General features: G+C 35.4%; 1 protein-coding gene and 1 pseudogene across 3 annotated transcripts in view; one reads left to right on the forward strand and one right to left on the reverse strand.

The window, feature by feature from the left end:
• Positions 1–23,370, reverse strand: part of NBEAL1 (neurobeachin like 1) — a 161,527-nt gene that overhangs the window by 111,010 nt on the left and 27,147 nt on the right. For all 3 annotated transcript variants that reach the window (XM_037043568.1, XM_037043566.1, XM_037043567.1), the window contains exons 3-9: positions 22,944–23,035; positions 17,688–17,849; positions 10,264–10,345; positions 9,578–9,705; positions 4,040–4,122; positions 3,615–3,700; positions 168–474 (exon numbers count right to left, since the gene is read on the reverse strand). In XM_037043568.1, coding sequence (XP_036899463.1) covers positions 168–474; positions 3,615–3,700; positions 4,040–4,122; positions 9,578–9,705; positions 10,264–10,345; positions 17,688–17,849; positions 22,944–23,035 — 940 coding nt within the window. The remainder of the gene's footprint in view (positions 1–167; positions 475–3,614; positions 3,701–4,039; positions 4,123–9,577; positions 9,706–10,263; positions 10,346–17,687; positions 17,850–22,943; positions 23,036–23,370) is intronic.
• LOC118985211 (transcription factor BTF3-like) lies at positions 19,293–19,872 on the forward strand (annotated as a pseudogene).

Genomic DNA, 23,370 nt, shown 5'->3' on the forward strand with positions numbered 1-23,370 from the left:
ACCCTATTAATAATCTTGAAATCAAAATTTAAATAGTCGCACAATATCTGAATTAAACAATCAGTACTTTCTATATAATGGCTTTGTATTTCAAATTAAGTGGAAAATATAAAAGTAACAAAAGGACTCAGAGAAACTGAGTATAATAAACTTTATGCAATACTTACTCAGCATTTTTATCTGTAGAGCTATGAACCAGCTTTCCCACTCTCTGGACCGCCTTTGTTTTGGTAAAGCTGAGTGATCTGAATTTAGCAATTTAAAATAGTTCTCCAGAATAGTGCTGGTTTCCACCTGACGCTGGTCAGAGCTGCTAGTAAGAAGAATATGCACCACTTCTGTAAGGCACTTCAGAGTCAGTTCTACCTTCCTACCCACTTCGTCAGGATTTCTGTCCTCCCAGGAATCACAATCTGCCAATACTCTCATAAGAACTTCCATGGTGGCTGGAGAAATTGCTTGCAAAGCATTCTTCTGAAACATGACAAACAACAAAAGTAAAACCCCAAAATCTGAAGTTTTGTATATTTGGGGGGGGGGAGCCATGGCCAGGTGGTTCAGTTGGTTGGACAGTTGTCCCATACAACTAAAGGTGGCAGGTTGAATCCAGGTTGGGGCATGTGCAGGAGGCATCAGACCATTGTCTCTCTCTCCACCCCCCCCAACTTCACCCTTCTCGTCTCTCTAAAATCAAAACACATTTCTTCTGGTGAGGATTTTTTAAAAAATAACTTTAAAAAAGCAATTTAACAAATCTTCAGACTTTCTATTTTAGTAAATCAACATATAAAAAATTTTCACCGGATACTTTGACACTGCTAGTATTTTACCTGTCTTCATTTCCTAACAGAATTCTAATTTTATTCAGACAGGAATCTCCTCACATAGACAACTCACCACACCCCCTTGCATCTAGGAATAGCCATGTGACATAGTTTTGGTGAAGGGTACATGCCAGTAGACTATGAAGAAGCTATCACTCCACAAATAAAAAGGAAGAACTCTCTGCTCTTGGCCTTTTCACCTATTCCCTGCCTGAAATGCAGGCCTGAGACCTGGAGGCACCTTTATATCACAAGGAAATAAACTCAGGAATTAAAGTAAGGAGGCTAGCCCTGGCCAGAGTGGCTAAGTTAGTTGGAACATCGTCCAGTAACCAAAAGGTTGTGAGTTCAATTCTGGTCAGGTCACATGAACACAGTTATGCAAAATCATCTGAAAGTAACAGCAATGAAGCTATTAGGACTTGTTATTATCAACCTAATAAATAATATCAATAATAACAAGTACCATTATGGAAGAAATTGCTGATGGCCCACCCAACTTCCATTTTCCTCTGCTTCCTTATGAATAGAATCCCTGATGTTCTGCTGTATACGTAACTACCAGGAAGGAATAAAGATTACATACATTTCCTAGCCTCCCTTGCTGCTAAGGAGTCTGAGAAAGCAAGTTTCATCAAATTTCTTATCTGGATATATTTGCAATGATCTGATGGAGTTTAGCAGATGAGATAAAATGACATCAGATGTCAGCTTTTTAGTATCCCATTTAAAGGTAGCTAGCATTTGCCATTTGTCTTCACCTCCCTCTCCATCTTTGGGACTAAAATGCAGACAAAAGAGCCGGAACTCTAGAAGCTATCTCGAAGCACAAGAAACAGTAAGTAAAAACAGACTGACAATCAGAACGAACCTGAATACCTGAGGATCCTAGAGCCACCAGATTAACTATGGACTGCTTACTACTGTTTTCTTTTTTTAATGACAGAAAAAAAGTGAACATCTAATTTAAGCAGTTATAATTTTAGTATTTACAGGAAATCACATAAATTGAATACATCTGTGATTTACTTAGTACTTACAAGCACATGTACTTTGTTAAGCATTTTACATATATTATATATTATTTGGTCCTTATGACTACCCTGTACATGTTACTATTTCCGTATTATAAGTAAAGAAACTAAAACACATGTAAATAGTTTATCCAAGGACATACAACTACTCACAGATAGACAGGATCTAAACCTATGTCAACCTGGCTCCAAAACCCCTGCTGTTAACATAACACAAAGCAGAACAAATACGCCAACGGTAAGCCCAGGCATGATGCTTTGGGGAGGGAGAATACTCACCAGACTTTAATTTTTCTGCTCTTTATGACAAGGCCACTCATACACATGTAGATATTAAATTCACCTAAATTCCCTTTCACTGATGCTATCATCAACAAACAACATTCTGACTTCAACACAGCAGTTACTCAATCCTTATAATCAAGTTATAGCTAGAGTATTTTAAGTACATAAAATAGTAAGTTGGCCTTTTAGTATCTGCTTGATTTCTGTTTTAATTACTGGAAGTCCCTCAGGGCCTGATTACCCTTGGGCACTAACAAAAAGTCTGTGTTCAAAAAGGAAATGGGATCCAACCAGCTTCTCCATTAGCAATGGAGAAATGCAAAAGCAATGTCGTTTCCAATTTTATTCACATACACTTATTTTTAGTACAGTAGTGGAGAAACGATGGACATTGGGAGATACTGAAACAAATAAAAGATGTCAGCTAATAAAGGTAGGTGATAAAGCAACAAATTCAAAAACACAATGTTGGTACCAGTCCTCCTACTACAAAGACACTCCTCTTTACTAGAGTGAAGAGGCAAAGGCAAGGGAGCCCATGAGGAAACCCAAGTAATATTAGCTATACCTGTGATTTTTGTAACCAATAGAATATAAATTTTCTTATATTATTGTTCTTGCAATGTCTTAAAACTCATTTATCCTATCTCTTCTTCTAAATTGTCATTAGTTATTAGACTTGCTAGTATCTCTTTTTATTTAATGTGTTATAAAGCATATTAGTTTGCTACAAATCTTTACTAATATTTTAGTAACCATATTCTAGTAAAATGAGTTTCCTTTGTGAGCATATGTATTTAATTATAGGCATTCGAAAACATGCTAATAAGGGGCTCTATTGAGCTGCCAAAGGGGTATGTGACACAAAAAGTGTTAGAAACCTCTAATCTAAACTGTGTGCATAAAGAAAATGGGCAGAATGTCCTTTTTGGACTATAATCCTCTTTCAACTAGTAATTATACTCAAAAGTTCACCACAGACAGCTTTGAAGATGCTCAACTTAAAAACAACAACAACAATACTTTTCTTAAGGGTTTGTTAAAAACCTTGTTTATATGCACTTGGTAATTGTAAGTCAACAGAAGAGTGACTAAAGTCATGTACCTTAGGAAATCAAACCGCTAGAGCTCCATTTCATCAAGTGGACTAATACAGCTGAATACCCTCTATACTCTAAAGTAAGAACCAGTAGCTGAAAAGCCAACTAAAGTAAGGACTTATGAGACCAAAACCTGTTAAATCTAGTTATGCATTAATTTCATTTTTAGTACTAAGATTATTATGTAGGTTTCTAGGAAGTTAACAAAATAAAGAAGTAGATAGATTAGTTTTAAACAAGATATAAACTCAGAAAAATATATGTATGTTTCATTACATTATAAAAAGAAATTAATACATTAAATAATCCACGGAAAGCTTTTTGCACTGTTAACTATTGTTTTGTATATTAACATTCAATACATTCCTCACCTGCCCACCGGCTATAATTGCTCCAAAGAGATGCAATAAGCAACACTTAAGGCTTTCCTTGAGATGTTCACTTTCCTGAAAACACTCTGTGAATATAATACACAAATAAACAAATAAATAAGATTGCTCTTTCATGGTATTATTTATGTCTAAGGAATGTCTGACACTGAAACATTAAGAACTATTTGTGAACAGGCTAAAATCTGTTAAAAGGCAAGGTTCATATGTATTTTTTTCACAGGAAAGAAAAAAAGAAACCACCTATCAAGTAGTATTTTAGATACTTTATGCCATCTCATTTAATTCTTATAATATTCCAGATGAGGATGATATTTTGTCCCCATTTATGAGTGAACAAACGGATGGTCCCAGAGCTACTAAGTAACATCAAAACCAAAGTGAGAGAAATTAGAGCTGTTACTTACGATAAAAGAAAGGGACAAATTCCACAGTGAGAGACGCTGGTTTGTATTTCTGTCTGCTCTTTTCCACGGTACTAAGGATTCGTCTATCATCAAAAAGAAGGTAATACCAAATTATATCATGGACAAGTAGAGATAGTACAAAATAATTTGCAAAATTATTTTTACAATTAGTAAAAATAATTTTATAATTATAAAATAAATGTAATATTTTATTTTTGATTTGTGAACTGAATAATACATCTCCAGGACTGATATAATCTTAAAGAGGAAGTCTAGCCAATAACTTAAATGTTCACCAATAAAAAGATTTTTTTAGAAGCAAGTAAAAAATTTTTAAATGCTTAATGGTGAAACATAGCAGCCAGATAAAATCTCCAAACTAGAAAAAGAAAAAGGAAATAGCTATTTCAAATTTCTAATCTGTAAAGGAAGTTGTTTAGCAGTTCTGCTGATTTGATATCTAAGGTAATAGTTTATTACCACAGTACCACTGACCTTCACCAGAAATCAGGGTATTCTGTGCCACTGGCTGAAATTTCACCTGAACACAAAGAGTCCATATTACTTGCCTCTTCTATCTTAAGGATATAGCTCCAATATGGGCTGAGATAAATTTTGTTTTTAATGACAATTCCAGTAGCTTTGGTGGCTGAAATATTTCCACAGACTTTCGTAAGGCCAACACAAATAGCATATATTTTTACCAAGCACATTTCAATTCAATACAAAACGAGTCTCTTAGATGGATATGGTGGTGTGGGGAATTGGGGAAAAAAAAGGTTAGTGTTATAACAATATATCCAACAGGTAGACTGATGAAAATTTAAAAAAAAATCACGGACATTGGTTCATGCCCTGAAAAACTCTTAATGTTGTTAGATAAAGCCAACAAAAATGAAAAATACTCAAAGAAGTACCACATAGAAATTCCATATATCTAAATGTGATCTACTAATAAAGTATTGAATTAAGATGTCTTCTTAATAACTATAATTGAAATATTGAAATTAATTTCCTTATAATTATTCAAAGCTAGAAAGAAAAGCCAATTGACCATAGAATAAGCCAAACAGGATAGGCACAGATGGACTCAGTAATGACAGAAAAGAGTTCTATGATCCAGATTCACTAGAAATCATATCAGACACCATGTGCTACTGAATGCTTTCTAAATCTATGACCATTTCTACTGCAAGGAAGCATAAGAATTACCATTCTGTCTGTTTTTATTATAATGTCAAACATAACATCCTAGGATACGATTAGATCTTCCTATTTATTAAGTCCATTATCAAAGACTTTATGTCTTTACAATAAAAAATATAGTCATGCCTTTAAAAAATTCAGTCATGTGGTAGGAAAAGTAATTTAAAAATGAAATTTATTTATATTTTAGTTACATTTTTCCATGAGATTATTTACCTTTTACACTTATATCAATTATAGCATTAATAAATTAGGTATATCTTACCGAAACATCCTGTGCTACAAACAACAATAAACATTCTCACTTAACGTAATGAAAATGTACTCCTGCAATTTGTGATTAATGACTTCATTCTAAAGGCCCTGTATTAATGGAACAGACTGAGAGCTGTCTCGGGGGTATGTATAAAAGATGAAAGGATTAGCAAAAAAAACACACAGACACTGACAACAGTGTGGTGATAGCCAGAGGGAAAAGGGGTAGGAGTTCGGTGGAGGTGGGCAAAGGCAGGGGGGAAGGGGGACAACAAAAGACTTTCCTTGGGGCAATAGGAGCACAATACAGGGTACAGATGGCATTTTATTGAGTTGTTCACTTCAAACATATATGGTTTTGCAAACTAATGTCACCCCAATAATTTCCGTAATAATAATAAAGCCCTGTACTAGATGCAACATATAAGCATAACTTCCACTATTAATGTGGGAACATTTAATATACCATCATAAATAAAGAGGAGAAATTATTATCCATAACACAAACAATAAAGCATAAGTAGCCCTGGCCAGTATGACTCAGTTGTTTGGAGCACCAGCCTATAAACTGAAAGGTCACAGGTTCAATTCCTGGTCAGGGCACATACCTAGGTTATGGGTTTGGTCCCCAGTTGGGGAGCATACAAGAGTCGACCAATGGATGTTTCTCTCCCACATGATGTATGTATCTCTCCCTCCCTTCCCCCTCTCTAAAATCAATAAGTATGTCCTCAGATAAGGATAAAAATAAAACTAAGATAAAACAAAATAAAATAAAGCACAAGTAGTTTGCATTGCATGCTTTCAAAGGGTTAAGATAGAGCAGCTAAAAATGAACTTAGTCTTGTACCATTTTTGGAACACAGCATACTTGGTTGCTCCACTATCATATATAATATTAGGGTCAAATATCTCACATTTAACAGATGCTAATACATATCAACAAGTTTCTGAGAGCACTGCAAAACATTCGTCTGCATCTGTTTTCTAAGTTCATATCCCCTGGTCAATTTTTCTGGTTTCTTTTTTTTCTCAATATTTTATTTATTTATCTTTAGAGGGGAAGGGAAGGAGAGAGGGAGAGAAATATCAATGTATGGTTGCCTCTCATGAGTCCCCTGCTGGAAACTGGCCTGCAACCCAGGCATGTGCCCTGACTGAGAATCGAACCACAATCGTGTGGTTCACAGGCCCACACTCAATCCACTGAGCTACACCAGCAAGGGCTCATTTCTTTTTAGTGCTTACATTTTGCTTAGGATATAACTATTGTCTTAATTTTAAACTTTTTATCTGGATATAAGCTCAAACTCTTGTAAAAATTTCAAGAATAAAAATACAAAGAACTTCTAATGTAGTTTACCCAGGTTCATAGTTAAAATGTTATCTCAAATGCTTTACTTTACCATCTGCTCACTCTCTCCCCACACAAGATATTGTACATATATTTATAAATATACATGTTCAGACATATTTTTAGAACATTTAAAGGGAAATTATAAATATTCTAGCCCTTAGTGAATATTTCCTAAGAACAGAAATATTTTCTTAAGTAAAATCACAGTGTAGTTATAAATTTCAGTACATTTAACAATACATTTATTCAATCTACCATTCATAATCCAGTTTTGTCAACTGACCCAATAATGTCCTCTATAGCAATGCCCCTAACCCCTACCCCAGTACAGCTTCCTGTCCAGGGTCAGGTATTGCATTAAGCTGTCATGTCTCTTCAGTTTCCTTTAATCTGAAACATTTCCACCATCATTCTTTCTGACACTTTTAAAGAACACTGTCCCCACTCTTTTTATTCATTAAAATGTTCTTCATTTTGGGTTTGCTTGACGTTTCCATATAATTAGATGAAGATTATGCAGAACTGGCTGGAATACTATATGAGCAATGATGAGTCCTTTGACTTGTCACAGCTAGAGGCACAAAATGTCCATCTGCCTCTCATTGATGTTAGTTTTGATTACCTAGTCAACACACTATCAGTACTATATAAAATAATTAATTTTCCCTTTGCAACAAATTTATAATCTGTGGGGAAACATTTTAAAAGCATGCAAAAATAAGTCCTTATCAAAACTTGTGTCATCCTGGAGGGAGTTTTGGATGAGATTAACCCTTAAACTGGTGAACTCTGGGTAAGGAGATTGCCCCGCACAGAAAGTGCCTCATCCAATCAGTTAAAAGCCTGAGTAAAGAAAAAGACTGGCCTCTCCGCCAGTAAGCTGCCTTCTGACTTCATCTGCATCAACAGGTCTGCGAGTCCAGCCTGACTGCCTTTGGACTGTGACTGGAACAGCAGCTCTCTACCCACCAGCCTTCACTATAACTGCATCACTGACTTTCCTGGGGCACAAGCTCAATCCACATGAAAGATTTGGATTGCAAGCTTCTATTATCACATGAGGCAGTGGCTTATAATAAACTCTTTCTAAACACACACCCCTAATGGTTTTACTGCTATGGAGAACCCTAACTTTATAATAAAGACAGTTTCTCTCAAGGCATAAAGAAAAGTAAATGTATAAATAAGCAGATAGGATTATTATATTTAAGAGCTGGAGTATGTGTCTATAGTATTCTACTTCTTGCTTTAACTAAAGGATGTGTTATTTAAATAAAATATCACCATATAGATCATACAATTATTACCATATAATATATGTAAATGTTCTCTCTTATAAATTTTTCATCCTCACTTAATGCTGGCTGTTCAAAGTGAGGATATACTATCCTAAAACCCTGAAAGTCTATAAAAACCAAACATTTCAGTAATGACATGTTATAGGAAGTGGGAATTGTTTATAGGTGGGTCAGGTTAAATTGAATATGAAAATGAAAAAATCTAGAGATTGAAAATACAGATTTGGGACATCTGAAAAAGAGGTCTCATTGTGGATGATGATACAAATCTTATTCTGTGCCCACAGGTTAAGAAAGACATATGGCTTTAAAACTCTTCTCTTTAAGCTCTATACTGGTAATTATGCTATTATCACTAACCTCCAAATCCATCATCCTATATTCCACCTGCTTTGTGATTCTGGGACAGGCACTCTGCAAACTCTATTTCTCTTTTCCCAGCCACAGTACTGTTGGTTTTGAGAATAGTGAGTACTAAATGGAGCCCAGAAGATTGACAGCAAAAAATGAATTGATTCCTTATTCCTTATTTTTTACCAGCCAATAGTTCTGAACTGTAGTATTCACAGTTGGTTCCTATCTTCAGCTTATTTTTGACAGTCTCAGAACTAGACTCTTCATGGCTATGCAGCAATATCCACACTGGCTAAGCAATACTCCTTCCTCAGAGGTCCAAGCCCCAGGACTGCAGGGCTGAACATCCCACTTTCTGGTAACTCCTGTCTGTTCCCTTTGCTCCCACAGCCTCAGGGAAGTAGCTGCTTTCAGAAGTCACCGTGTTTGTATTACATCAGTGTCCCCTATGCTTTTTAAGCTCTTTAATACCTATTAAACAATTTCCTTGTATTACACAGGGTTGAGCAAAAGCAGGTGTACAGTCGTTTATGACTAGTTATAAAAAATACAATTAAAATTGTTTAAAAATATAACAAGAAATAAATAAGAAATAAAAATAAACTCTGTTTCCCATATTCACAACTATAAACTTACTTTTACCTCACCCTGTATTCTCTTTTTAAATAAAATTATAGTATGGTTTGTTTTCCTTACTAGACCTTGACTGACATAAGCTCCACAAATAAAAATAAATGGATAAAATATTGTTATAGCTCATTTTCAAATTATGAAATATGGATTAGAAACAGACACCTTCCCTCAAAAAATATGACTGTGCTTTGAAATTTTCCTATCTGATCATTAGCACTTAATTGCATTACAAATAAAAGTTCAGGGTAAACTGATTCTCTGAAAGTGGCATTTATCATGAATTCATTACCTCAAACATCGTTCTCTACTTTAGAGACAGAGATGAGGGTTGTCTTAAACACATCTTACCAACTGCTTTCAAAGAGACTTGCTTTGAAGAATTGCACATATTATGACATTAAGGTTAAAATGAAAACTGTGATTTACAAGACATACCCTGATATTCTGTGTCTCCAATTCCGATATGGATCATATAAACTTTCACAAAATGCCAATGCATGGATCACAAATTCTTCGATAGATGTCTGATCTGCCAATTCCTTCTCTTTTTTTTTGCTTTTTAACTGAGAATAAAAGTAATCATAAAATTATGTCTAGTTAAAAATATTAAATTGTACAACCCCCTTACCTACATCATTAAAGAACTACGTTTCATCATCTAATAATAAATCATCTATATTCAAGTAAAAGTCTAAGTTCCATTTGAATCTAAAAATAGTCAATTAATTAGATGGACTGAATATAACCTCTCAAATTTTATTAATTTCCTAGAAAGGGTTTCCAATAAATAACCAAAGACTGTTCCAAAAAAAACTATGTGTTCAACAAAAGATGTTTGATGAATAAATACATAAAATAACAAACTGTGCGGTTTTAAAAAGTCATTTACAAAACATTTTAATTTTTTAAATTAAAATAAAATATATTAATAAATGTTTTCCTATTTTTAGATAATATGTATAAGATGCCCAAAATATATTGTACCAGTGATAATTTTAATTCTATTCTCTATTATTATGTACTCCAAAAATGTTTAACTTTACTAATTATACTACTGAAAAAAATAAAACCTAGTTACTCTCAGTAAAGCAGCAAAACAGAATTTATTAATTCACACCTACTTGCTGGATGTAAAGTGTTGTCATAGTGATGACATGATTAATGTAAGAGCAAGTGCCAATTTCTTCCACATTAGATAGATTTCTGTGAGGAAAGAAATACATGTATATTTGTTACATGTAAATAGTGAGAAAAGTGTATGCTCATGTATTAAGGTTGGATTTTGAAAACACATTGGCATATTTATTTAATAAATAAACACATTTATTAAAGCTTAAAATTAATAGTTACATAACTGCTTTTCTCACTGAGACTGATATACACTTCCAGCAGCTGGTTAAGATGATTAAGTTTATTTAACTTAATAAAGTTAACCAGACTGGTTAAGTTTATTTAACTTAATAAACAAAGAAATATTTAAGAAGTACATGCTGATTAACATTCATTATAGAAAAATTAGAAAAAGATTATGAAACAGAAACAAAAGAAGAAAAATATCACAAATATTCTTACAAGCCAAACATTAGCAACTACATACATTCTGAATTATTTCTTTTCAGTGTTTTTTTGTCCCATCGCAGATTCCTAATTTGGGTTTTGTACATATTATAGTCATTTTAACAGTTTTCACTTTGCTTTTTGAAATTAGAGTTACTTTTTTAGAATTGAAGGAATAGTACATTTCCTGTTTAAAGCAGTGGGTCAAGACTTCTGGTCAAGATGGAGGCATAAGTAAACAAGCCTCGCCTCCTCGCACAACTACAACAAAAATCACAACTAGACTACAAAACAAACATCATCCAGAAAGATCAGAAAATCAAGCTGTATGGAAGTCCAACAACCAAGAAGTTAAAGAAACCACATTCATCCAGAGAGGCAGGAGAGGCAGAGGTGGGCAAAGAGGTACAGAGAGGTGGAGAGCCATGGACAGTCACAAGAGACGTGGAGAGTCATGGAGACACGGAGTGGCACTGAAAGGCGCAGAGATGCAGAACAGGTGACACCACACTCACAGGTGGTAAATAAAAATTGTGAGGGACACCTCAAGCACGAGGGATCCCAGCCCCAGACCAGACCACCCAGCCCAGGATTCCAGTACCAGGAAGAGAAGTCACCATTACTTCTGCCTGTAAAATCCAGTGGGGGTTGGGGTAGCAGAAGAAATGGCAGGATTCTCAGCAGACTCCTCAAAAAGGGCAAGCAATGGATTTAGAACTGACAATGACTCACCCCTTAGAGACTGATCACCTGGGCAATAGTTGAGAGGGCACCAGTGGAATTTGGGGAGAAAGTGAAGTGACTGGCAACAGGGTGAGTGCTGGGAGACAGCTTCCTCCCAGGCAAATCTTCAGAGACCAGGCAGAGACATAGTCCCCTCTCTGAGCCCTCTCCCACAGAGAGCCACAGAGCGGTGACACAAGTTGCCCCACCCTGGCAATTACCTAAGGCTCCACCCCATACAACTTACAGGTGCACTTTTCTATAATAGGCCAGGCTACCAAGTCAGGGAATCAAAGCAGCTCTACCTAATACACAGAAACAAACACAGGGAGGCTGACAAAATGAGGAGACAAAGAAAGATGAATAAAATGAAAAGAACAGAACAAAACTCCAGAAAAAGACCTAAACAAAATGGAGATAAGCAACCTAGCAGAAGCAGAGTTAAAAAAACTGGTTATCAGGATGCTAAGGAACTCATTGGGTACTTCAACGGCATAAAAAATACCCAGGCAAAACTGAAGGTTATATTAAGTGAAATAATGAATAATCTATAGGGAACCAACAGTGGAAGGGATAAAACCAAGAATCAAATCAAAGACTTGGAACATAAGGAATAAAAAAACCATTAATCAGAACAGCAAGAAGAAAAAAAGAATTTTAAAAAATGAGGATAGGTTTAAGGAGCCTCTGGTACATCTTCAAATGTACCAACATTCAAACCCTAGGGGTGCCAGAAGAAGAGGAGGAAGAGCAAGAAATTGAAAACTTATTTGAAAAAATAATGAAAGAAAACTTCCCTAATTTGGAGAAGGAAATAGACAAATAAGTCCAGGAAGCATGGAGAGTCCCAAAGAAGATGGACCCAAAGAGGACCACACCAAAGCACATAATTAAGATGCCAAAAGTTAATTAAAGACAGAATCTTAATGGCAGCAAGAGAAAGGCAGAGAATTACCTACAAAGGAGTTCCCAAAATACTCTCAGTTGATTTCTCAAAAGAAATTTTGCAGGCAAGAAGGAACTAGCAAGAAGTATTCAAAGTGATGAAAGGCAAGGGCCTACAAACTAGATTACTCTATCCAGGGAAGCTACCACTTAGAATAGAAGAGCAAATAAAGTGATTCCCAGGCAAGGCAGAAGTAAAGGAGTTCATCATCACCAAGCTACTATTATAGAAATTGTAAAGGGACTTATCTAGGAAAAAGAAGGTCAAAACCATAAACATGAAAATGGCAATAAATTCATAACTATCAAAAACTGAATCTAAAAAACAAACTAAGCGAACAGGAACAGAATCATAGATATGGAGATCATTTGTAGGGTTATCAGCTGGGGAGGGGAGGGGAAGGAAAAGGGGAAAAAGTTTAGGGATTAAGAAGTGCAAGTTGGTAGGCATAAAATGGACAGGGGAATGGATGATAAGAACAGTATAGGAAATGGAGTAGCCAAAGAACTTACATGCATGAGCCACAGACATGGACTAAGGAGGAGATTGGTGGAGGAAATAAAGGTACCATATGGAGAAGATCAAAGGGGGAAAAACTGGAACAAGTATAACAGCATAATCAATGAAATATAGTTTAAAAATAAAAATAAAAGGCAGTAGGTTGATGTTTGGAAATTAACTAACATTTGGCCCTCATTTTTATTCTATTTTTAAATACTGAAGTAAGACACAGAAAATGCTAACATTTCCTGTATCTAACATCACCACTCTTTTTCTTGGTTTAACAAAACAAACTCTTAATTTTCTCTTCTGTGACATTGAAAAATATCTTGTATCTTAAAATCCAGTATATGCTAAACAATTAGAAAAACTGAATTAGTAGATTTCTTAATGTAAGAAGTCAGATTCGTACAGAATCTTCAAGAAACAGAGTAAAGGAGAGGTAAAATTCAAAGACTGTGCAGAGGATCCTGGGAAAATGATCAAGTAGAAACCACCAGGAATCTGTCTCCACATCTATAAAACAACAGCCCTTGTAGAATTGGTCAGCTATAACTATTTGGAACTCTAGAGTCTACTCAAGGTTCATAACATTCAGAGGTAGACCTGAACAGAAAATTGCAGTTAATGTTGGTTAATTTTGGTCAACTTTAGCTAACAGCAGAAGTAGTAATTACCCAGCCCCCCAACCCAGCCATGAGAGAAGCAGCTATACAAACACTCCTGGAAACACAACTTGCTAATAGCTTAAAAGAACTAGCATGGGCAAAAAGGACCTTAACCTCCAAATACCAGGGGTTTGTGCTCTTTTATTGATTGCTGCTCTTTATCGCAGAGGTGCAGACAAAGAGGCAGGGCAGCCATTGCTGTTGCACCTATCCCTCTCCCTCTGCTGACGTAAATTGTTGTTGCAAGTCCCTCTCCCTCTGCTGAAGTAAATTCCAGGGAATTTAAAGGGTCACCATGGAATGATCTCAACATAATAAAAGCCATATGTGAAAAATTCACTGCAAACATCATACTCAATGGTGAAGACTGAAAGTTTTTCCTCTAAGAACAGGTATAAGGCAAGGATGGTTACTTTTACTGCTTCTATTCAACATAGAGCTTCCCCAGTAGGGAACTTCTAGCCAAAACAATTAGGCAAAAAAAGGAAGGAAGGGAGAGAGGAAGGGAGGGAGGGAGGAAGTAAAAAGCATCCAAATTGGAAAGGAAGAAGTAAAATTATCTGTTTGCAAATTACATAATCATATTATAGGTAGAAAACTCTAAAAATTCCACCCCCCCCAAAAAAACCTGTTAGAACTAGTAGATGTAATCAGGACAACTGTAATAGCATAATAAATAAAATATAATAAAAAAACAACAAAAAAGAACTAGTAAATGAGTTCAGCAAAGTAGTAGGATATAAAGTCAACACATAAAAGTTCATTGCATTTGTATAACGGAATAATCTGAAAAGGAAATCATGAAAAGAATTCCATTTACATTAACATCAAAAGGAATAAAACAGTAAGGAATAACTAAAGTTGTAAAAGACTTGTACATTGAAAACCAAAAAACATTGCTGAAAGAAATTAAAGAAAATGTAAATAAATAAAAACATTGTTCATGGGTTGGAAAACTTACTATTATTAACATGTCAATATTAATGAAAGCAATGTATAGATTCAGTGCAATTCTAATAAAAATCCCAATGATGTTCTTTGCAGAAAGAGAAAAAAATCCATTCTAAAATTTATAAGGAATCCCAAGGGACCCCAAATAGCCAAAGTTATCCTGAAAAAAAAATAAAAATAAAAAACAATAAAATGGAGGCCTCACAATTCCTGATTTTATCTTAGTACAAAGCAACAATAATCAAAACAGTATGGTACTGGCATATAAGACAGACAAGTAGACCAAAGAGCCTAGAAGTAGTCCTCACTTAGGTGGTCAAAGAATTTTTTTTACAAGGGTGACAAGATCATTCAATGGGGAAAGACAGTCTTTACAAAAATGGTGCTGGAAAAATTGAATATTCGAATGCAAAGAATGAAGTTGTACCCTTACTTTACACCATATACAAAAACTAATTCCAAATGGATCAAGGACCTAAGTGTAAGACCTGAAACAATGAAACTCTTAGAAGAAAACAGGATGACAGCTTTATGACATTAGACTGGGTAATAATATCTTGGCTATAATACCAGAGGTATAGGAAACCACAAAAGACAAATTGGACGTCGTGAAAATTTAAAATTTTTGTGCATCAAAAGACACTATTAAATAAGCAAACAGAATGGGAAAAATATTTGCAAATCATATGTCCGACATCCAGAATATATAAAGAACTCCTAAAACTCAACATTGAAAAATAATTTAGCCTCCTACAGAGCCTAAATTACTGGAGAAATGTTTTAACAACTTTTGCTTAACCTTTCTATGATCTCTGCAATCAAAGGCAAGGAACAATTAAGTAAAATGTAGTAAGTAAATCAAGTTTCTATTTGTCTACTAATTACTATAAAATATTTGAAATAAATAGTATATACAACGGGAAATGCCTTCAAACAAACAGATTTTTAAGAACAGACACACAGATCATTGGAACAGAACAGAGAGCATAGAAATAAATGTCTTTATGGTCAACTGATAATTGACAAAGAAGGCAAGAGCATACAATGGAATAAAAAGACAGTCTCTTCAATAAATGTTGTTGGGAGAACTGGACTGGTACACACAAAAAAATAAAACCAGACCACCATCTTACACCATACACCAGAATAAACTCAAAATGGATAAACGATTTAAATACAAGTCATAATACCATAAAAATCCTAGAGGAAAATACAGGTGATAAAATTTCAGATATCTTGCACAGCAATATTTTTGCAAATACATCCCCTAGGGCAAAGGGAATAAAAGTAAAAATAAACAAATGGGACTGCATCAAATTAAAAAGCTTCTGCACGGCTAAAGAAATCATCATCAAAATAAAAAGGGAACCGACTGCATGAGAGAACATATTTGCCTATGATGCACTAGACAAGAGTTTAATCTGCAAAATATATAAAGAGTTTATCCGACTCAACATCAGGAAAATAAACAATCTAATTAAAAAATGGGCAACTGACATCAACAGACACTTCTCCAAAGAAGACATACAGAGGGCCCAAAGACATATGAAAGGATTCTCAATATCACTAGTCATCAGAGAGAAGCAAATTAAAACCACAATGACATAACACCACATACCTGCCAAAATGGCTATCATTAATATAACAACAAACAATAAGTGCTGGCAAAGATGTGGAGAAGAGAGAATTCCAGTACACTATTAGTGCAAATGCAGAACAGTGCAGCCACTGTGGAAAACAGTATGGAACTTCCTCAAAAAACTGAAAATGGAACTGCCTTTTGACCCAGTGATTCCACTCCTGGGAATATATCCTAAGAATCCTGAAACAGCAATTCAAAAGAACTTATGCACCCTTATGACCATAGCAGCACTATTTACAATAGCCAAGATTTGGAAACAGCCTAAGTGCCCATCAGTAGATGAGTGTATAAAAAAACTGTGGTACATCTACACAATGGAATACCATGCAGCAAAAAGAAAGAATTCCCATCATTAGTGACAGCGTGGACAGAACTGGAAACTATTATGCTAAGTGAAATAAGCCAGGCAGTGAAAGACAAACACCATATGATCTCACTAATAAGCGGAATCTAATGAACAAAATAAAACTAATGAGCAAAATAGAACCAGAGACATGGAAACATGGAACAGACTGACAGCTGCCAGAGGGGAGGCGGGAAGCAGAGACTGACTGAAAGGTGAAGGGAGTAGTCAAAGAACATACATGAAGGACCCATGGACACAGACAACGGTATGGTGATTGACTATGGAAGTGGGGGGACAGGCTGGGTGGAGGGGGCAAAGGGAGAAAATTGGGACAACTATAATAGCATAAACAATAAAATATTTAAAAATAAAAATGAAAAAAATGACTTTAAGAGATATGTGATGGCCCAATGCAACAGTTCTTAAATTTGGATATGCATATCATCTTGGAGTTTGTGAAAATCAAAATGCCCAAGCACTTTTGTATCAGAAATTCTATAAGTAAGGATCAAGCTCTGTATTTCTATCAGGTTTCCCAGTTGCTATTTAGGCATATCAAAATTTAAGTGCCACAGACCTAATTATTTATAAATCTGGAAAATATAAGCTGTAGAATAATTATATTTTCCTGGTACAGTTGTAAAATAAAATATTAGAACAATGCACTTCAAAAATGCAATGCACAGTACTAAAAATGAATGTATGTCTATAGGTGAGTACCACACAGAAAATAGCAGTGCAATAAACTCTTGGTTAGGAAAACTCCTGTTACTGTCTCTACTCTAAAGCAATTTTTTAAAAATCTTGGCTGAATTTCTCTATAACTAGGTCTAGTAACTAAAAGGCTTTCCAATATAATAACAAAAAACAAGCCCTGGCTGGAATAGCTCAGTGGAGTGAGCATGGGCTTGTGAATCACACGATCGCGGTTCGATTCCCAGTCAGGGCACATGCCTGGGTTGCAGGCCAGTTCCCAGCAGGGGACTCACGAGAGGCAACCATACACTGATATTTCTCTCCCTCTCTCCTTCCCTTCCCCTGTAAAGATAAATACATAAATAAATCTAAAAAAACAACCAACCAAGCCTATTGTAAAAGGTGCTCTCATTCTTTAATATTTGTATGAAAAAAAACAGTAACAATCAATAAATGCACTACCATTTTGGCAATATTTACTTAAAATAAATAACTAGTTTATTTGTACCAGATACCTGCAAAGAATAATGAAGAATTTGACAAGCAAAATTGATAAGGCTTGCTGTTGTTCCTCTAACCCATCTGCCATTTTCTGCACACAGTGTAGTAGCTGGATCCTCAGAACCTGCAGAATATTGTCAGGAAGCAGAGATATTCCTGGAGGCACATCATCTACCCTACAACATAAGGGGAACAAAATAAGAGTGTTTAAATACAAGAAGAAAATATTTCACACGTTAGAGGAATTGCATATTCAGCTCAAATCCTAAAGAAGCTCTTTTATTTCATATATTCTGTGCCTTCTCTGCAAGACACCACCAGATGACAAGTGATACTTTAGAAGATTTTTAGAGAGAAGAGGTTAGTCTTACCTTAGCAGAGGCTTACTGAAAAGAGAAAAAGACAGAGAGGCTTTTTATATTTTAAATTTTGCTATTTTTAGAGAAAGTGTTTAGAACACAAATTAGTTCATTTTCTATTTACAAATGCAATGTATCAATGCATGTGCGCATACCATTTCTTAAAAAAAAACTAGCAAGTAGAAATAGGTATTGTTTAGTACCTATACTAAACAATATTCACCTGCCTATAGGTTACCCAAGCCACGTGATCAGAAGAGGGAGAGAGGAGAGTCAGCAAAAGGAAAATAAAAAGATAGAGGTGAATGTAAAACCTCAAGTGCGAGCATCAATAGATTTTTTAAGTAATATTTCAATATTTTTGATAACTGGTTTCTGTGTAAGAAGACGATACTGTTAGCCCTGGCCAGGTAGCTCAGCTGATTAGAGATCTGTCCTGATACAAAAAGGTTGTGGGTTCCATCCCTGGGCTGGGACCAACCACTGAATAAATGAATGGGTGGAACAGCAAATCAAGGTTTCTCTCTTTCTCCCTTCCTATCTCTCTAAAACACAAATAAATTTTTAAAAATGTTTTAAAGACTATATTGTTCTTCAAGGGCAAAAGCCAACACGAGATGTGACTGGCTCCTGTGTGTGTCTCTTAAAATAAAAAGTCCCTAGATTCTAAGTCATAAGACCTGCATGCTAAATTCCACCTCTGTAACATGAAGCACTTCATTTAATCTCTCAAGTTCCCTAGTCAATAAAACTAGTGTCGTCTGCCTCATTTCCCAGGGCTCTGAAACCAGAAAGTCAATGTGCATTTTCAGCTTTGAAATATGTAAAAAACTCCAAAAAATGTAATGTACTTTCCATATTTTGTACCATCACTAAAACCTAAGAATCTTTTCATAAGTCACTTTTTTCTCTATCTCTGTTCAGAAAAATGCCCAAATCTCAAAGGAGCACTCTAAACAAACTCCTGTTAAATAACAATTATACCTCATAATTGTTTATCTGGCGATAATGCTTAGCATAAAGTATTACTATTCTTACACAGACTAAAAGGCTACTCTGTTCACTGTGCACAGAAAAATTTAAAGCACATTACTAGTAGTCATATAAAAATATATGATACTTATTATTAGCCTCTTTCTGAATCACACTGCAATGTACAGTGTTTTATAAAAAAACATGACTTTAACTAAATACACAAAAAATAAATCACAGGGCACATTACCAAGATTGTCAAATTCTATAACCATGTTACGAAAATACATGTGTCATTTTAGTGAAGTCAGGGGTAAACAATATCTCTGGTATAGAAGAGGTAAACATGTTCACAAACCAAGGAACAGTGATCCACTTTAACAAGCCTAAAGTTCAGGCATCTCCAGCAGCGAACACTTTCACCATCACAGGCCATGCTGAGACAAAGCCGCTGACAGCGATGCTACCCAGCATCTGAAATCAGCGTGGTGCAGACAGTCTGACTAGTTTAAGGAGACTCGCTGAGGCTCTGCCCAAACAATCTGTGGATGGAAAAGCATCACTAGCTACAAAAGAGGAGGATGATGATGAAGTTCCAGATCTTGTGGAGAATTTTGATGAGGCTTCCAAGAATGAAGCAAACTGAATTGAGTTAACTTCTGAAGATGAACTTGAAGAAGTTACTGGGAGCTACTGTTTTATATTATGACTGCTTTCACAAATTTTGTTTATGGATCTGATAAAATCTACATCTCTAATATTTTTAAGCCCTAGACCCTTGGACACTGCAGCACTTTTCAATTTTTGCTTCTACACAAATTATTTTTTTTGCAGCTAATTAAGCTAAAGAAGCCTGAGAATAAAGTTTGAAACCAAGGTAAAAAAAAATAATAAGTCTGGACATAGCTTTACTTGTGACTGTGGAATCTTTCTTTCTCTCTTATTTATAGATGGTACCAGAAAAGTCTCATTTTTATATATACTTTTTTTCTTGCCTAAAAGCTAAAATAGAGGTGATCAGAATAACCAGAGTAACTTCAAAATAAAAAACAAAGACTTAAACATAATGTATTTTCAAGATTAAGCTGAACTATTCCTCCTCACTTTTCCAAAAACATAAACAAGAAAAACAACATCATGTTCTTAATATTCAATCCTAGTTACTTAAAGGATTAGTCCCTTCTATCTTTAAGTATCCCATTCTCTATCTGTGCATGCTTTTTACCTTACTAGACAGAAAAAGAAGTAGCTTCTAAAAGAGAAACCTATGCTTGATTTTTCCCCCTAATCTCATTATAAAACTGGGACTTGGTTAGAACATGATGTATAGACAAAGTTAAAATTTTTAGCCATGTTCCTAATATGATGACGATTTAAGAATGTAGAAGCATTTTCCCACCTCTAGGACTTTATTGCCCAAAATTCTATGCTCCTTTTTGCTGAAATTTCCCAAATCTGTTCCAGAAATCTGTTTCATTCCTCTGTTTGGCTACTGAATGTCTGCACTAAAGAGCTGATAATGTTGCCTCAATCTATCACAGAAGTCCAGCTTAAATTTCAAGGCTTTAAATTCTAGTAAAAACAATCCTTGCCTTGTGTTATGAATTCTCTAGCTTGTAAATTCTATAAAGTCAGTTTACTATAAATGATCACATGAGCTTTCCTTATTTTTAAGGTTGACTAAATTAATTTCCCACATCTTGGACATAGCATTCACTTGAAAAATTTAAAGCTTACTACTAGTAAAATCTAAATTTATCATTTTTAACAGTTTTCTGACAAAGATACAAAATACAAAGATACAAAATATTGGCTAATTTTCAATAAGCCAATAAAATCACAAATAAAGCAATGCTCCTGGCATGCTTTCACTTACTTTTGATACAATAGTGGCAATATATGTTTACATAATGTTTTTAGAAATTATGCGCCCCCAAAAGAGACATTAATAATGTCAAGATGATAACAAGTGCTGCTTAGTAAACCCCAAGTATTCGAAGGCCCAAATCTTAGCTCCATAAAAATCTTAGGCTCATGATTTGAAATGAGCTGTAAGTTATTTAAGAAGCACTTCTAATCACAAACTACAGCAATACTTTGTGAGTAGAAAAGCAGTAACATATAATCCTTTTTTTCCCATTGCATTTTTTAGATTTAATTCTTGTTCAAGTTCAGTTTTCTGTCTTATATTCCCAGTAACATATAACCTTATTTTGAGTTAAAGACTTAAAACTGTATAAACCTGTTACAAACACTCAATCTAGTGAAGAATAACTCTGAAACTGTACTTACAAATAATGAAGCACTACTGCTTTTGGAGCGTAACCACATCCTTTCTTTAGTTCAATGCATCGGTTAAAAGCTCTACTAAGTTCTTTCTCTAAATTATTACAATCACAACTTAACTGGGCTTCTTGTCTTCAGTCTCAACCCTTTTCAATCCAATTTCCAAATGTCACCAAAGCAACTTTAAAAACAACTTGATTACGACACTCTTGGGCAGAAAAGTCTTTACTAGAGACTTCTACAACAAAAAAATTGAAGCCCACTAACAGTACACACCTGGCAATTCACAATCTGGCCTCTCATTTGATTCTCAAGATTCAACTCATCTGTGCCTACCCTCTTAAAGCCTACCTCCATCCCCAAACTGCAGATGCTTTCCTCCTCGAAGATTTCTAATTCTACAGATATTCTTTCTCATCATCAAATACAACCCATTTCTCCCCTCCCCCTCAACACATCTCTCTAAATGGGGTTTCTATTGTAGCTAAAGTGTCTACTCATTTCTCCAGCTTTTTAACCCAGTCAACCTAACCTCTGTTACCTGACCTACAAGTAGCAGACCTTCAACATGGCTTGAGATACAACTTTACCTGAGAAGTGGATCTGGGAATTGTGAGAGTTGGGAAATGGTGGTAGGAAGAAAAATGAGAGAAAAGATTTGTATTTGTACTTTGCCATAAGATTTGAATTTCCACCCATTTATTGATGTTCAAATCTAGCTTTTAAAAATATAAATACTTTACCTCCTCTCAGAAGTTCTTCTGAGGCCCTAATTTATGGCCAGGAATAAATGTAAGTTTCAACTCAAATGCCTGTGGTATAATAAAGAAACTTTATGCAAATGAAGTGGCTCACTGGGGGCCCTTAGACAGTTCTGAGAGGAGCTAGCTGAATCTGGAAGACCCCTCTTCCCTCCTACTTTCTGGGAGAGAGAACCTGGTGACTGAGTTCAACCATATGGTCAACGAGGTAGTAAGACCCAATAAAACTCTGAACACTCAAAGCTCAAAGCCCAGTAAAACTCTGAACACTCAAAGCTCATCTATTTCCTTAGATGAACACACTGATGTTCAGGGAGGGCAACATGCCCTGACTCCATAGGGATAGAGTAGGGAAGCCCTGCATCAAAACCTTTCCAGGCCCTGTCCTACATGAATCCTTTATGATAAAACCATAACCACAAGTACGGTGCTTTCAGTGAGTTCTGTGAGTTGTTCTAGCAAATTGCTGAACCTGAGGAAGTCGTGAGAACTCCCAAATTCATGGCTAGTTGGTGAGAAGTGTGCAAAGCTCCTAAGACTTGCAAACAGTGTTTGAAGTAAAGGTTGTCTAATACAGTACTTTGCCCTTAAGTTGCAGTTTCTTGCACTAACTCCACGTAGTCTCAGAACTGAACTGCAGGACACCCAGTTGCCAGGGGATGACCAAAATGGAAAAGGGACTTCCAGAAGCCAAGTCTAGTATCAGCAAAAAAAAAAAAAAAAAGACTGCTGTGTTCAATTAGCAGTATCTACCATGACAGCAGGGTTATATAATATAGAGTATCACTGTGTGTCACATAATTACTATCCTTGTATATGTCACCAATGAAGGCTTTGTGCCCAAAATTAACAAACTCACCCAACAGTAAGATTATTAAGTGTTTCTACATACCTGGTAGGCAGCTTTTCAAAGTCAACATCTAAGAATTGTTCATAGCTGGAAACAAAATTTTCCAACCATAGCTTCAGGTAATCTGGATCTTTCTGAAATAAAAACATTTGCATATTAAGCCTATCTGTAAGGGGGGGGGGGAGTTTTTACTCCTATTAAGCAAATGTAAGTGAATAAATCTAAAGAAGAAATAAAGCCCTGGTCGGTGTGGCTCAAGGGACTAAGTACTAGCCTGGGAACTGAAGCGGTGCCGATTCGATTACCAGTCAGAGGACACGTCTGGGTTGTGGGCCAAGTCCCCAGTAGAGGATGTGTGAGAAGCAACAAATCAGTGTGTCTCTCACACATCAATCTCTCCCTTTCTCACTCTATTCTCTAAATAAATAAATAAATCAAATGTTTAAAAGAAGAAGAAATAAAATGAAAT

Source organism: Sturnira hondurensis, unplaced genomic scaffold, assembly GCF_014824575.4.
Source record: "Sturnira hondurensis isolate 20B ecotype Veracruz unplaced genomic scaffold, ASM1482457v3 Scaffold0004136, whole genome shotgun sequence".
NCBI classification, from domain to species: domain Eukaryota; kingdom Metazoa; phylum Chordata; class Mammalia; order Chiroptera; family Phyllostomidae; genus Sturnira; species Sturnira hondurensis.